Source organism: Tamandua tetradactyla, chromosome 6 (genome assembly GCF_023851605.1).
Source record: "Tamandua tetradactyla isolate mTamTet1 chromosome 6, mTamTet1.pri, whole genome shotgun sequence".
Taxonomy (NCBI): Eukaryota; Metazoa; Chordata; class Mammalia; order Pilosa; family Myrmecophagidae; genus Tamandua; species Tamandua tetradactyla.
In genome coordinates, this window is record NC_135332.1 from 114,535,301 (window position 1) to 114,551,536 (window position 16,236).

At 36.2% G+C, this 16,236-nt stretch overlaps 1 protein-coding gene, 1 non-coding gene and 1 pseudogene across 3 annotated transcripts in view; 1 reads left to right on the forward strand and 2 right to left on the reverse strand.

Moving 5' to 3' along the window:
• Positions 1–3,774: 3,774 nt before the first annotated feature.
• The window catches only part of LACTB2 (lactamase beta 2), a 57,545-nt gene continuing 45,083 nt past the window's right edge, over positions 3,775–16,236 (reverse strand). For both annotated transcript variants that reach the window (XM_077166974.1, XM_077166973.1), the window contains exons 4-7: positions 15,554–15,732; positions 13,354–13,502; positions 5,048–5,129; positions 3,775–4,407 (exon numbers count right to left, since the gene is read on the reverse strand). In XM_077166974.1, coding sequence (XP_077023089.1) covers positions 4,364–4,407; positions 5,048–5,129; positions 13,354–13,502; positions 15,554–15,732 — 454 coding nt within the window. In that variant the 3' untranslated portion in view covers positions 3,775–4,363. The remainder of the gene's footprint in view (positions 4,408–5,047; positions 5,130–13,353; positions 13,503–15,553; positions 15,733–16,236) is intronic.
• Positions 5,153–8,357, reverse strand: LOC143688722 (protein lin-28 homolog A pseudogene; annotated as a pseudogene).
• On the forward strand, positions 8,315–8,421 carry LOC143689141 (U6 spliceosomal RNA). Its single transcript, XR_013178607.1, has one exon. It is a non-coding gene; the product is annotated as a U6 spliceosomal RNA (small nuclear RNA).

Sequence of the window (16,236 nt, forward strand, 5' to 3'; positions counted from 1 at the left end):
CAGTCACATTGTGAAAGCTGTATCATTATACAATCATCTTTAAGAAACATGGCCACTTGATCAGACGTGGCCTCTCTCTCTAGCCAATACAACAAGCAAACTCACCACCCTGCCCCTGTCTACGTGGGACATGACTCCCAGGGGTGTGGACCTTCCTGGCAATGTGGGACAGAAATCCTAGAATGAGCTGAGACTCAGCATCAAGGGATTGAGAAAACCTTCTCGACCAAAAGGGGGAAAAGTGAAATGAGACATAGTGTCAATGGCCGAGAGATTCTAGAGTCGAGAGGTTATCCTGGAGGTTATTCTTACGCATTAGGTAGATATCACCTTGTTAGTCAAGATGTAATGGAGAGGCTGGAGGGAACTGCCTGAAAATGTAGAGCTGTGTTCCAGTAGCCATGTTTCTTGATGATGATTGAATAATGATATAGCTTTCACAATGTGACTGTGTGATTGTGAAAACCTTGTGTCTGATGCTCCTTTTATCTACCTTGTCAACAGACGAATAGAACATATGGAATAAAAATAAATAGGGGGATAAATGTTAAAATAAATTTAGTTTGAAATGCTAGTGATCAATGAAGGGGAGGGGTAAGGGGTATGGTATGTATGAGTGTTTTCTTGTTTCTTTTTCTGGAATGATGTAAATGTTCTGAGAAATGATCATGACGATGAATATACAAGTTTGTGATATTGTGAGCCATTGATTGCACACCAAGTATGGAATGTTCATACGTGAAGAATGTTTGTGCTGTATGTTGATTGGTTTTATTGATAAAAATGAAAAAAAAAAAGAAAAGAAAAATCCTCATTTAATATTGCTGCCCTTCCTTTTTTGGTTCTCTCTCTTCGCTGTCCTGACATTCTCCCAGTGACTATCTTGTCCTTAGCCAATCTATCTTAATTTCCTTTGCTAATTTCTTTTCCTGTGTACCCCCCAGAGGTTGTCTGTATACTTACCTACCCCATTAATTAACACCTCAGTGACAATGACATCCTAATCCATTTCTAATAAAGAGGGCTAAGTTGGTTGCAAAACAGAAGCTGCAGACAGACCAAGAAAACCCAGAGGTGATAACAAGGAGATGGTAGAAACTCTGAGCAAACAAAAAATGAGTAAGCAAAAGGTGGATAATCCAAATCCATGAGGTATATTAAACAGAGGTTAAATTAGTTGGTTGGAGTGCCCAGAAACAAAAAGAGGAATGAAATCACCATAATGGTAGAGGAAAAGTACTTGGGGCTGAAGAAACAATATTTGGGTTGCCCTGGAACCTGAGCTGCTTTCCAGTTCTTTCATTGTGTACACTACAGCCTATGTGAAGCACAGCTGAACAACTGTACACTGGTTCTTGTGAGATTCTGGTTATCCTTATGATCTCAGCCCACAAACAACATATATTCTAGTCATATAACATTTCTTGTAGTTTCCCAACTATATGATTGTGCTGGTTTGAAACTGTTACATACCTCAGAAAAGCCATGTTCTTTTAATCCTGATCCAATATTGTAGGGTGGAACCTCTTCATTAAGTTTTTTTCCATGGAGATGTGATATACCCAATTATGGGTGTGATCTTTTGATTAGATGGAGATGTGACCCTGCATATTTAAGGTGGTCGTAATTAGTTTACTGGAGTCCCTTAATAGGAAAACATTTGGGAGAAAGCTGATACATAGATGTAGACATTTGGAGATCATTGGAGTGCTGACAGAAATGCTTAAAGAAGTCCTATGAAACCAGGACACAGACACTAGAAAAGAAGAAATCTCTAGCCCTGGGAGGTGTTAAGCTAAGAGATGAAATCCAGAGTTTTGTCTCGGAGCAGTTGAGACCCACAGATGCTTAGAAGCCACCGGAATCAGAAGGTGGAAGCAACAGAATAGGGAACAAGGGCCAGCAGATTCCAGTCATGTGCCTTCTCATGTTGCAGACATCAGTCTTTCTTCATCATCTTTGGAGTCAAAGTATCTTTTCCTGAATGCCTGAGTTTGGACATTTTTTATAGTCTTAGAACTGTAAACTTGTAACTTAAAATCCCCTTTATAAAAGCTGATCCATTTCTGGCATATTACATTCCAGCAGTTTTAGCAAATTAAAACAATGATGATCTATCATGCCTCTATGTGCATATGCTATTTCCTCCAACTGGAACAATTCTTCCCATCTCTCAAACTAATTTCTTTGTCTTAAAGACTGAGCTCAGGCTCCTCTGCAACGGAGCAGGTTAATATGCTTTCTTTACTTCAAATAAGCTTAATGGTACTGACTATTGTAACTTTGTTGCCACATGTAAAGTAAGAGCTTCTTTTGAGAGCAGAGTTCTGTTTTGTTCACCTTTGTATCTGGAGAACCTGGCCCAGCACCCAGCATGGCTGCTGGCACTAAACGAATGCATTTGTTTTTGTTAAAATTCTCCCTTGCCTAAATTCTTTCAATAATCAATGGTTAACTAGCCTTCCACATAGCCTTTAAAAGACAATGACTCCATGGCTTTCTGCATGAGATTTCCTCCGTTTAGAATGCCCCTTCTTAGCCTTTCTCCCCACCCATCTCCAAGAATGGAAACAATGAGACCAGAGGTAAGGGTTATTACAGTAGTCCAGGCAATACAGTAGTCCAGGCAATACAGTAGTCCAGGCAATCGAGGAAGATGAGTGAGACTAGAAGTATTGGTTAAAAAAAAAAGGGCAATGATAAATTCTGCAGGTGGAATAGGTAGTAAGTACCTGATGAATAACTGGATATGAGATGAGGGAGAGGGGCACATCAAGAAAGCCTACTAGGTTTTTAGTTCGACCAACTGAATGGTGTTTTCATTCATAGGAAAAAGAATGGTGAAGCAAGTTAAGAGGTAACTAATCACTCATATTCATAATTATGATTTTTTTCTTGTCCAAATTTTGCTGATATATACTACACTGAGGAAAAGAGAATACTGATTTTACTTTTTTGTTGGTGATGCTGAGGAGGATATGCATAGTTACTCTGTAATATTAAACGGTTTAAGTAATACAACAGGTCTCTAAGGCACAGGGATAAGTGTTAAGGATAGTATGAAAATTCTAGGGACCTTAGAAAAAGGGGGAAGAAAGAGGTAAGTCTGTAAAATAAAATTTAAAAAAATATTAAGGAAATTTTACTTATAGGGAAGAGTGAAGAAAGTACATTTGCAGGATTCTGAAATTTAATACTATAGTTTGACAATTTAAATGATAGTTTGCAATCTTATGGGTTAAATAAGCATTGATGGGCTACTCTGGGAATCTAACCATTATTTCAAAACACTATGGATATATTTTTTTGAATGCTGTATGGCTCGGGTCACATTTCATTCTTTTCCCATGTGAGTATCCCCTTATTGCAGCACCATTTGTTGAATTTTTTGGTTTGTTGCTTGTTTGTTTATTTGCTTGTCTGTTTTGGGAAGTGCATGGGCTGGGAATTGAACCCAGGTTTCCCACATGGCAGGAGAGTATTCTACCACTGAACTACTCTGGCACTCCCTATGCATATTTTAAACTGCTGTTTTACAATCCTCTAATTTAAAAACAAACTTTTAGGGCAGGCCATGGTGGCTCAGTGGCAGAGTTCTCGCCTGCCATGCCAGAGACATGCCAATTCCCGGCGCCTGCCCATGCAAAAAAAGAAAAAACAACAACAACAAACTTTTGGTATATAATATAATGTAAATATAGGTGGATGATTATTTATATACAACAGTCTAAACTTGGTAAATAAGTTGGCTGCACTGATGGATTACATAAATAATTATTCATCATGTAGTGCTTTTTATTGGGAATTTAATGTTTTTCAATGGCCATAAACTGGTTTACATGAATCATTTGTAGGACACCATTATAAGAACATACCAATGATAGAAAGCTATAGAACTAATACACAATCATGAATATAACTGATAGAAACATCAAAACGCTGATATCTACAGATACAAAGGTATAGGAAATAGATTATATAGAAATCTATACTGTTAACTGAAACAGCTAGAGAAAATATTATTACTGACCACTGGCAATAGAAAACAAACTTTCAAGAATAATGTCCAGTTTAAATTATCTAAATTTTATTTTTAAAGTAAACCCAATCTGTTGAAACTAATAAACTGTTGAATTCTGAATTTTTGGTAAAGTATTATAAGATCAAGTTTAGATACATAACCTATATTATAGGTGCATAGTGTAATTTATGCATTTTAGGATAAATATGACATTTAAAAGTATATTTAGGGTTATTTTCAATGTCCCGTACTCTATATTTTCTATATATAATCTATAGTTAAGAAAACATACCATTTTCCTAAAAAATAACCAAAACATGTAAAGCTTTCATTAGCCTGGAATTAAAGATTAGCTTTCCATTTCTTCTCAGAATCCATGGTGCTAACTGTGGAAAGAATATGAGAGTAAAAAGTTAACAAATAAATAAATGTATTTGGATTTTAAATGATCTCTGGCTGGAAAAGGCATTAATTTCTAAAATTTTATTTTTCAATATAAAGCTGATTTTTTTTGTACATGCAAAAATACTGCTAAGGCTTTTACACAGAATTCATTTTTTGAACATTTTGATTTTAAAGTTAAGCTCTATAAAGATTATTAATTTGAATTAATCTAACATTAGTAAACAATTTCAGAATTACTGCTTTATTATTTTTGAGTTTACTATCTTTATTACAGTTCACAATCTTTGGCTGTTTCCAAATCTTCTACATGTCAAATTCTTTGTGGTCTTGTGGTCTGTCTGAAGACAAGCTATGTTCCCGCTACATGCTTATGATGCTCATTCTGGTGGGTGAGGATCAGTACCCCTAAGGACAACTCTAATTCTGGTGGGAACTTTTAGTTCCAATTTGTGGTTAACTGGCCTTGTGCTACTGATCCTTCCTAATGCCTGTCCCTCCTACTAAGAGTGATATTCAGGGGAGAACCCTGCATTGTTACTTTCCCTAAAAGGCAATGAGTATATTTATAAAAATATCTTAAATGCTAGCAATAAAAGAATTAAAATTTGGAAGTATACTTACATATTTTTCCTTCTTTTTCTAATTTTTTCAAATGAAGGAAGAGATTATGTTCAGCCATTTTATGTAAATGCTCAGGAACATCCTTAAAGAAAAATGAAGGTGAGATCTTTTTTGTTTTTAAAGAATAGTTAATCCTCTTAAAATTTTTAAAGAAAAACAAAATGCAATAAAAGAAGAGATGTTGAACTTAAAAACACACTTTTATATAGCAGTAACTGAAACAATTTCACTCTGCTTTAGGTCACTATAATGGCATAGATAAAATAGACCATATACATATATAAAACAGACCATATAAAGACAACAGCAGTAGGTGTTTTGTTCACTACTGAATACCCAGGGCCTACTATAAAGGCATACGGTAAGAACTCATTAGTTTTTTTAATGAGTAAATGAGTGATTAAATGAAAGTAAAAATTATTCTTTGATGTTTTGATGCTACAGACAGCTGGCCCTATAATCTATTAGGGTAAACAATAATATCTTTGCACAGTTTTAGAAAAGTATATAAATTTCAACTCCCAATTTTTCTTTCCTTTTGGTAAGATAGTAATACGTATTTGATAACTGTTATCTGGATGACAAAGCAAATATTATTTTTATTCCTTAAATAAGGATATTTCTGGGGAAAAAATAGAACAGATTATTGGTCTCAGCCATAAAGTCAGGTTGGGATAGAGAGAGGAGAAAAATTCAGAATGATGGCAAATGAAATAACACTCTTTGGGAAGAGTCCCAAGAAAAGGAATACTTGTGTTTATAAAGACATCTACGTTTAGCATTAGGACAGTGACATCATAAGTTCTTGTTGGAAGACCTGTCTGGGAAATAAATTTTGACAGAGGTCTAATCAAGCATGTGAATGAACTACTTTAAAAGGAAGATGGTGAACAGCTAATCTTTCTTTACTTTATAACTAAAAGTAAAGCTTATGCTAAGCTTTTTGTGACATCTGGTAATCTTTTTTCCCCCAGTTCCAATAAGTCTTTATTTATTCATTGTATTATCCCAGGGAAAAGCGGGGAAGGGGAAAGCATGTTACAAAATGATAGCAGAAAGTAAAGTACCTAGTACAAAATCAACCATCAAAAACAATATCCCAGTGATAGGATCACCAAAGCCCAAGGGGGCTCAGTCACTTGCAGCTCAGGAATAAGGTGAAGAGATTAGGGAAAAGGGCAGGCACATGCTTTCCTACCCTCCCTTCTTCCCCATAAATTCAAGATTCTACACAAAGCTTTGGTTTCTAGCAGTAAACATGGAGTTACATTCTTCTGTCTCCTATTAAACAGTCTTGTGGCCACTTTGACATAAGTTTCTTGCACCTGCATAAAAGTTCCTGAATGAATTGGATATACATTCATTTTCCCTTTCTTCATCTCTCACCTCCACTTTCTACGTGGAAACACCCCTACCCCGTTTTTTCTCTCTATCCTAGGATTGATCCAACGAGGTAGGAGCAAGCTTAGGAACAGTAGTTCTGCAGCTGTCCCACCAACACCCCTTTTATCTATCATCACAATCCAGTTTGGGACAGTCCCCAGCATCCTGTCCTAAGCATGGCTTATAAGGAGACAAGACATGGAAAACCTTGTCCTATCCCTGAGAGATTCCCTTCCACAGAATGTAGTGGCTCATGGGTTGGGTCCATCAATCTGCTCTGATACTTAATCTTTTCATTCTGGCTGAAAAATTTTTATAAATCTTCTTTCAAAGGAAAACAGCTTCCCTATTCAGGTCAATGTAAAAAAAACTGGAAATTCTAGGGGTATTTCATGCAGGCTCTAGGGGTGTTTCTCCTGAAAGCTCTCACTTGTATTTGGATAGAGCATGGCTGGGATTATTTTGCCTCACCCCTTTCCCCTATCAAGATGGAAGAGGGGGTGATGACTATGGACCCCAGCCTAAGATACATGGCAGTGCCCCCTATCCCACTTTCTTCACTTTGTGGGTTGATGCCTGCTCCTTGGAACTTCCTGATCGCAGTATTGCCCCCACGTACTGTGGCTCAATTCTGGGCCCCTGGCAGCAGGGTGGGGCTGTGGATCTCTACTTCTTCCTCCCGAAAGTAGGAGGGCTTTCCCTGTGAGCTGGGGGCCTGCTGAGCCCAGCATATGAGGCCACCATATGGTGATGCTTTGGCAGAAGCGGTACTTCTTGGGCTGGGGTGGCAGCTTGCATTCCTTGGCATGATGGTCTAGACCTCCATAGTTGTAGCACCTGTCTCCTTTTGATCTGCGCTTCTGCATGTTCTTCCCCTTTGGCCGCCTCTCATTCCCAATACAGAACACCCCACCAGGTCCAGTGACATGGATAGATCCCAGGCTCTTGGCAGACTTCTTAAAGGTGAACTTCACTGCTTCACCCTCCTTCAGACTCCAGAAGCCCTCCATGTGCAGTTTACTCTGATGCACAAAGACGTCCACTGGGGGGCAGGCAGTCATGGACAGGAAACCGAACCCCATCTGCACGTCGAACCACTTACAGATGCCGGTACCATGAAGCAGCTGCGACTCCTCTGTCTCCCCGGCTGTGTTCTCTGGTGCCTCCTCTGCCACTTAGGCGCAGCCACCTGCAAACTGCTGGATGGACACAGAGCCCATGGTTGTCGCCTGAGACCGCGGTCCTGGGCCCCAGGCCCCTGGTCAGGTGGCTATTGTCCCCAGAGAAGTCCAGAGGCAAAGGGGTGGTTCGGAGAAGAGACAGCTACATCTTCCCCGGCCCTGGTAATCCTTTGATATGAAGCTGGTCCTACTTCTTTTCCATTTCTTACAGCAGTTGTTCCTAATCTTTATTATGTTCTTAAATCTCCTGCCCTAACGTGCCCTTTTCCCTCCAAAGATTCTATTTCTTGTAGGTTCACCAAAAAAAAACAGAAGTTTCCAGGCATTAACCCCCTCATCTTCCCACCTTTAATCAACAAATGTAAATATGAAAACAGATTCAGAGAAAAAAATATCCTTCTTCCTTTTCATGGTCAATCCTCTACTTATTCTTGGTATTATTCCCTCGCTATCTGTCCTAGAATCTTTCCTCTTCAACTATACCTTTTTTTGCTTTACATAACATCTTTCTTTTCAACCTCCTTCCCCATAGCTTATAAACATGATCAAGTCTTTCCTACATTAAAAATACCATTCCATGACATCTCATTCTCCTTTTCTATCTTCCTTTAACAGCCAAGCTTTTGACTAAATTCATTTTCTCCATTTCTCAGTCCCCTGAAAACATTTTGCCAAAATCAAATTATTTCTTAATCAAAAATGAGTGCTCACTTCGGCAGCACATATACTAAAATTGGAACGATACAGAGAAGATTAGCATGGGCCCTGCGCAAGGATGACACACAAATTCGTGAAGTGTTCCATATTAAAAATAAAAGAATGGAGTGGGGTGGGCCACAGTGACTCAGCAGGCAGAGTTCTTGCCTGCCATGCCAGAGACCTGGGTTTGATTCCCAGTGCTTGCCCATGCCAAAAAAAAGAAGAAAGAAAAATGAATGGAGAGCAGGCAACAGTGGCTCAGTGGCAGAGTTCTCGCCTGCCATTCCAGAGACCCAGGTTCGCTTCCTGGTGCCTGCCCATGTAAAAAAAAAAAAAGAAAAAATTGAATGGATTCTTTTCAGCCCTTATCTTACCTGAAATCATCTGGTTATCATCTCCTTTTTGAGGCTCTCTCTTTTCCCTTGGTTATCCTACTTCCCTTACCATTTACCATCATCATGGATATCCCTCAGACTTCTGATAAACATCAATATTTAAGAGAATTGTTCCATTGGCTCTCCTCTCTTTTTATTCAACAAACTGTCCTCCCCTACCCCTGCCCCAGCAGTATAATGCATTAATGACCCCTAAATCTAAACCTCTAATCCCAAACTCCCTCTTAGCTCTAGTAACATATACTATATTCAGCAGTGTGCTTTCCTAGATCTCATCACAAGACTCCCCTACTTAAGATCTTTGAATGGTTATTCCTAGATCATTGGCTAAAGTCCTATTTTTCTAAGCATGGCTGTCAAGGCAACCCATAATCCAATAATGCCAACATTTCCTCCCTCGTTTCCTGTGATTCCCCTCCTGTCCCTATCCACATTTGTACTGTGCTCCATTCATATGCAATTTCTCTGTGGATTTTCAAATGTACAAATGTATTTTATTACTCCCATCTTTGAACACACTGCTCCCTCCATGTAGAATGACTTCTTGTATCCTCTATTTGGGCCTGGGAAATGTTTACTCCTTCAACATTCAATTCATTCATCAAAAGTTTTTGAAGACTTTCCAGAGAAGCCTTACCATCCTGCATCTTAACCAGACAGAACTGACATCTCTTTCTTTTATGCTCCCGACATACTGTGCATCTTGGTATAATAGGAAAATCACAGGATTTGAGACACATCTGCTAATTGTGTACTCTTGGAATAATTTACTCAAAAACTCTGACTCAAAAAGTGTAAGCCATTTATTAAATTGGTAAGAATTCAAGGTACTATAAGGAAAGCATTTAGTCTATGATGAATATATGAAAGCTGTTATGATAGTCAATATTATAAATATCTGTTAAACATAAATCATGTCTTCACTGAACCATGAATCCCTTGATGGCAGGGGTCTTTAGTCATTCGTATGTCTGCATCTAGTCCACTGTGTGACATGTGAAAAGTGTTCAATAAATATATTTGTTGAATGAACAAAGTCCTCTATAATATATACTGCCATTCTATATGCAACAGATGTTTAATAAATGTTATTGATTAAAAGTCAGAATAAACAGTACTGAACTATTTAAAGAATTTAAATTGCCACAACAAAATTTTTTTCGTTACTGTATGCTTTTGAAAATAATATCATGGATTAAGAAAACTAGGAATTTTTTAAAAGCACATCTTTAAAATTAAATTCTCCTCTGTTGCTCTGTTTTAGATAAGCTCTCTGAATGAGGGAAGCCATAAAAGACTCTGTTGCCATCCTTTTTATTATAGTCCTAAAATATGTAAATAGGGAATTAATACAAATAAGATTACTTAGTAGTGAAAATTGTTTCTCAAATTATATATTTTTAAGAAAATTAAATTAATTAATAATTTATTTAAAATTACAGTTCTGTTTCAGGAGGGAAGAGACAAAACTCTGCTTGATCTTCCCCTCTTCCTTTGTTTTATACAATACTGCCCAAAGCACCTGGTATTTAAATCAGTTAAGCAACAACACTTGTAAAATTTCCCACCTCTAACATTCTCTATCTCAGATTATTAAATATTTGTTTTGTTATATAAGCTATTTGTGCTATAAGGTAATATACATTACCTTTCTAAATGTCAGTTTCAAATGATTTATTACTGTGGTTGTTACTCTAAAGTAAAATCTATTTCATTAAAAATAGAATATTTCTAAATACACTTATTTTGAAAACAACTTTCCTTTCTCTTAATGATGTACTTTCCGGAGATTCAGATTTTAATAGATTTCATTAAGGAACTAAAAGTTATTTTCTTATGGTAAATTTAATACATTTATAAAAATGTGTGTATTTGTATAAATAATTGTATTTTGAAATTTGAATTGAAGAGTTATAAAAAGAACAGTCAACTTATAGTGCTTAATATATGCTAAACATTGTTTAAGGAATTTAAATATTAACCAATTCTCATAAGATCATTATGAGATAGATATTATTATCCTCATTTAATGGATGAAAAAACAGATGCAAAGAGAGGTCATAAACCCAAGGTTACATAGCTAGAAAGTGGCAGAGCTAGCATTTATAATCCCAGGCCAGTTTAAAATATAATACCTGCCAAATGTATAGTCAACAGTAAAAAATCACGCATGAAAAAATAGGATGATTTGGTCTCACAAAAACATCTTATTCAATTACTAAAATACTATGAAAAATATTAGTTTGCCTTCTTTAATCATTTACGTATATATTACCAATATACTCACTTTTCTTAACTAAATTAATAGTAAACAGCAGTAGACTTGGAAACAGTAATTTATTCATTAAAATTGTGGTCAGGTACTGAGAACTTGATTTATTAAAGTAAAGGCTGATTCTCCTAGAATTACCTTTTAGCAGTATGCAGGATGTTTGGGAGAGGTGAATTAATGGTCATTAGAATAGCAATGAACTATTATTCTAACTATTTGACTACCAATTTTCCTTGGTGCCTCAGTAACTCACAAGAAATAATTACTGCCCTAAGAGTATGCAACCTATCCATTATAACCTGGATATATGCTAACTGGTAGAGAAGCAATATAACTTTCTAGAACTCTGTTGTTCAAAATGGTTGCTATTAACCACATGTGGTTAAATTAATTAAAATAAAAAACAATTTGAGAAACTGGAACCCTCATATACTGCTGGTAGGACTGTAAAATGGTATAGTGCCTCAAAAAGTTAAATATAGTTACCATATGACCCAGCAATTACACTCCCAGGTATGTATTCAAGAGAAATGAAAACATATGTTCACACAAAAACTTATACATCAATGTTCAAAGCAGCATATTTACAACAGACAAAAAGTGGAAACAACTCAAATGTCCATCAACTGGTGGAGATAAATAAGATGTAGTATATTCATACAATGAAATATTCTTTGGCCATAAAAAAGAATGAAAAACTGATATATGCTACAATATGGATGAATCTCAAAAACTGCATACTCAGTGAAAGAAGTCAGTCACAAAAGACTACATATTGTTTGATCACATTTACATGACAATATCCAGAATAGGGAGATCTATAAAGACAGAAAGTAGATTAGTGGTTGCTTAGGGTTGAGGGAGAAAGTGGGGGGAATGGGGAGTGTTAAAGGGTACAAGTTTTTTTTTATGGGGTGATATAATCACTTTAAAATTGATGCGGTCATGGCTGTACCGCTTTGTAAATATACTAAAAATCACTGAATTTGTACACCTTAAATGATTGAATTGTATAAATTAGTAAAGCTATCATTCAACAATTTTTAATACAATAAAAAATTCAGTTCCTCAGTTATATAAGTCACTTTTCTGCTGCCTGAACTGAGACAAAAACTGAGACTCTAGTTTAATTAAGAGAAAATGAACTTTCATGTAATTTAAATACTTATATTACCCTTTTGCCAATGACATTTTTACTTTAACCATTTTAACCAGTCATTCCTCCCTTTAAGAGCAAAGGAAAATGAGTATTATTTAACTTTTTGACAGTTTAGGCCTACAGGATGAAATGTTCTTTACTAATATTGGCCCTAGCTTATCTTTCCAAATCTTTTGTTATATTCATATATCTTATGCTTTGACAGATTGTTTCTTGAGCATCCCATGTTTTATACTTCTATGACTTTAAACATATTCTATCTGGATAGACAAAAATTTCTACTCATTATCTGCTTACTCTGTCAAACCTTCCCCCATACTTGCAGGCAGTCACTCCTGCCTCTAAGCCCCCATTATACTCTGTAAAATTTTCTTTTACAGAACTGGTTAAATTCTATTGCTATTTTCTGTTTATCCACGTCTCCCTCAATGATTTTAAGTTCCTAGCAGACAGGGACCTTTATCTTATTTATTTTTGTATTGCTGAGTCTAACACAGGTAGCAGTAGTGGTGATGGTAGTGAGAAAAATAAAATAATAAAAATATTTTTTCGATACTTACTATATACTCTGGCACTGTGCTAAAAACTTTATGTGAATTGCCTCAGTCCTTAAAACAATCTTCAAAAGCTCAATACTATTACTATCCTTTTACAGGTGAAGAAATTGAGACTTACAGAAGTTAAATAAATTGCCCAAAGTCGCATAGTAGGTAATAGTGGGTGGTTTACACCCAGGTAGTCTTACTCCAAAGTCTACATTCTTTCTTTCTAAGCTATGCTGCCTACAGGGAAGAAATCTAATAAACATTTGCTGAAAAATGAAATTAAACTAATTGATTGCCACACAGTACAGTCATAAAGTGATGTGCTCAGAGGCCAATGAAGGTCGAGGATTCTTTTTCTATATACTCAAATTACTCCTATTCTTTGAAATGTGTTTTCTCACTTTTAGCCAGCCATGCCTGCTGCTCCTTGCTGCTATTATCCTGATACCTCTCTCTAGCAGAGCACTTGCTATAATCTAGAAAGCCAGTCTGTCCTAGGGAGTGAGAAGGTTTAATGACTCGTTCAGGATAGCTATTTTGTTTTCCAAGACCAGCTTTTGTGTATTTACTCTGTTCTGGGATGTGCTAAGTTTACCTTATCTGTAATCTATTAAGTAGATTATTCTAATAAAATTGTGGCTATGTACAAATAAGATAAATGAAATTATTTACCTGATAAATAATTTTTACAAGTTCCATTACTGTAAAAGATTTTTCAGAGTTCCCATGAAATAATTCAAGAACTTGCTGTTCTCGGATATTTCTGTGAGAAATATATTGTAGAATTTTAGCTTCAGCATTATGGATTACTGGGCCATGTCCTGAATAAAAAAAGAGACAAAACAATACATAATTACTTCAACCAATAACAATATTAAGTACAACTGAAGTTAGCCTATTTTAAAATAATTTATATGATATACTGAAAAAGCAGACTAAATACACAAAAATATGAATTATTTGGAAAGCTAAACTAGTATAATTATAAGAGATTTAAAAATTACGTACAATGCCAAAAAATATTAGAGGTTTATGCCAAATAAAATCTTTATAAAATGTTATTGTGGATTTTAAGAAACATAAAATATAAATTTCACAGTAAAAATATTTAAAAAATATGGCAATAAAAACAGCAACCACAATACCCAGAGGCAGTGTTTATACAATGTTTATACATGCCAGTCTCTGCTTGTGATGCTTAACATACATCATTCTCACAAGAATCCCACGAGGTAGCTACTATTCCTCTTCCCTCTTTACAACAGAAACCCGAAGAAAACCCAGGGAGGGTGAAACTCCAGGGTCACCATGCTAGCTAGCAAGGGTTGGAGCTGGGATTCTGGCTTAGCAACCTGACTCTGCAAACTGCTTACACTTATGCTGCCATACTAATAAAGACAAAGAAGGGAATGTAAAAAGCAGCTTTATTAAAAATTCGCAAGACAAATAGAACTTGAATGTTCTGGAATCTCATGCTCAGATTAGCAACTGAGAGATCTGGACAATTCTGATAAAATTATGTTGAAATTTACTCGCTCTTTAAGACAGAACAAATTAATATATACATAAATCTGAAAAGGAATATTTAGAATATCTGAGAGCAAAATATCCTGAAGCAGGCTAATCTATGTTATGGAAAGAACCTGGGCTTTGGTTAGAATACAGGCGATCACTCTTTGGCTGCGTGACTGTGAGGAAGTCCCCGAATCTCTCTGAACTATGAGGGTGCTGCTACCTACTTCACGGAGTATATGTGAAGATGAAAGCTGTAAAGCCTCTGCACAGCAACTCACGAGCAGCAAGCTTTAGTATAGAGTAGCTATGGCTACAGAACATAATTTACATATAAACTCCTGCTGTGCTAATAAGCCACTCCATTCATTAAAGCAACCCTTCAGTGTACCTTGACTAGGCAGCCTCTCATTAGCCTAGCTTGAATGTGAGTGCACCGAATATCAACTCTGTTCTTTTAAAAAAAAGCTGTCAGGGGCGGGCCGCGGTGGCTCAGCGGGCAAGAGTGCTTGCCTGCCGTGCCGGAGGACCCCGGTTCGATTCCCGGCCCCAGCCCATGTAAAAAACAAACAAACAAACAAAATATAATAAAACAAGAAAATGTTTAAAAATGTTTCCCTTTCTTCCTCCCTTCCTTCCTTCCTTCTCTGTCTTTCCTTCCTTTCCTCCCTCTCTCTAAAAAAAAAAAAAAGCTGTCAGCTTCCATCCCTTTTACATCATAATAGTAATTTAAATGGCCGGCCTCTTTTTCTCTCAACATTAGGAACTCCTGAGAGCACCTAGGAGTATTGAGGATATGGTATTTACAGATCTTTTCATGTTGGTTTGGACTGGAGCAAATTAAGATTAGAAAATTAGGTAACCCAGCTCCTATGAGATACCAGCAACAGGTTTCTTTTCTGGGGAATGAGAATAAATATACTATTTTATGGGTGATATGGTAGTATGTATGGTAGTATAAATCTCAGGGGTCAAATATGACCCAAGGCTATGCAGCTAAAATGTGATCCACAACAGAAATCAAATGAAGAAAACTGGAGATTGCTTATGGAATGAAAACATTTTTCTTTCCTACTGTAAGCTTATTTCCTTTGTTCAACAGTCTTGAGAACAGAACAGCAGTGCAGTTCTTAAAACTATCCCTCAGATCACCGTAAAAAGTTCTTGATATAACACTCAGCCTTCTTTTTAAGTTTAACTACATGGCTAGACAAGACCTAGGGGTGTCATTTAAAGAAACAATTTATATGTATCTCTTAAAGGGAGAAAAAACATAAACAAAACATAGTCAGAGATAAGCCAAACTGAACCTTCCCTAGCATTTAACCCAAATGGTTTGCTAGATTTAAAAAATACCCACCTGGATATATAATATCAGCTTTAATTTTTAACAACTCTTTTAGGGAGTTCATATAATCATAGAGGTCTTCAAATACAGTTGTTCCTTCACCTAGGATGCAATCTCCAGAAAAGAGAGCATTTTCTTCTTCTAAAAGAAGAGCCATATGATCATCAGTGTGGCCAGGCGTGTATATAACTCTGGTTGAAAGAAGTAAGAAACAGTGATGATTATGACCTTGGCCATGGAAGAAATTTTGAGAAATAATTATTTATCTCTATCTCTAGAACAGACACAAGGAAATGAAGCCAATGAGTTAAGAAACTCCTTTTTTTCTCCTGGACCACTGAAAATTATCATTAGAAAAGTGTCCTTCAATTAAAGTTCTCATTCTGAAATGCAAATTTAACACTTTAACCACTTTTTTCCTCTCATTTTAAAAGTAATAGCACCGACTACAGAAAATATGGAAAGATAGAAAAGGAAAGTAATTTCAAACCTACAGTAAAATTGTAAAAACCCACAAAACCAATACAGAGAATTCAATATCCTCCTCCCCAGAACATTTTGTCACATTCATTATATTACTCTTTCCTTCTGTCTGTCTACCTCTATCTGCTAAACATTGGAGAGTAAGGTGCACATGTTATACTACTTCAACACTTAATACTTCCATTTCCTAAGAAGGATATTCACTTATGTAC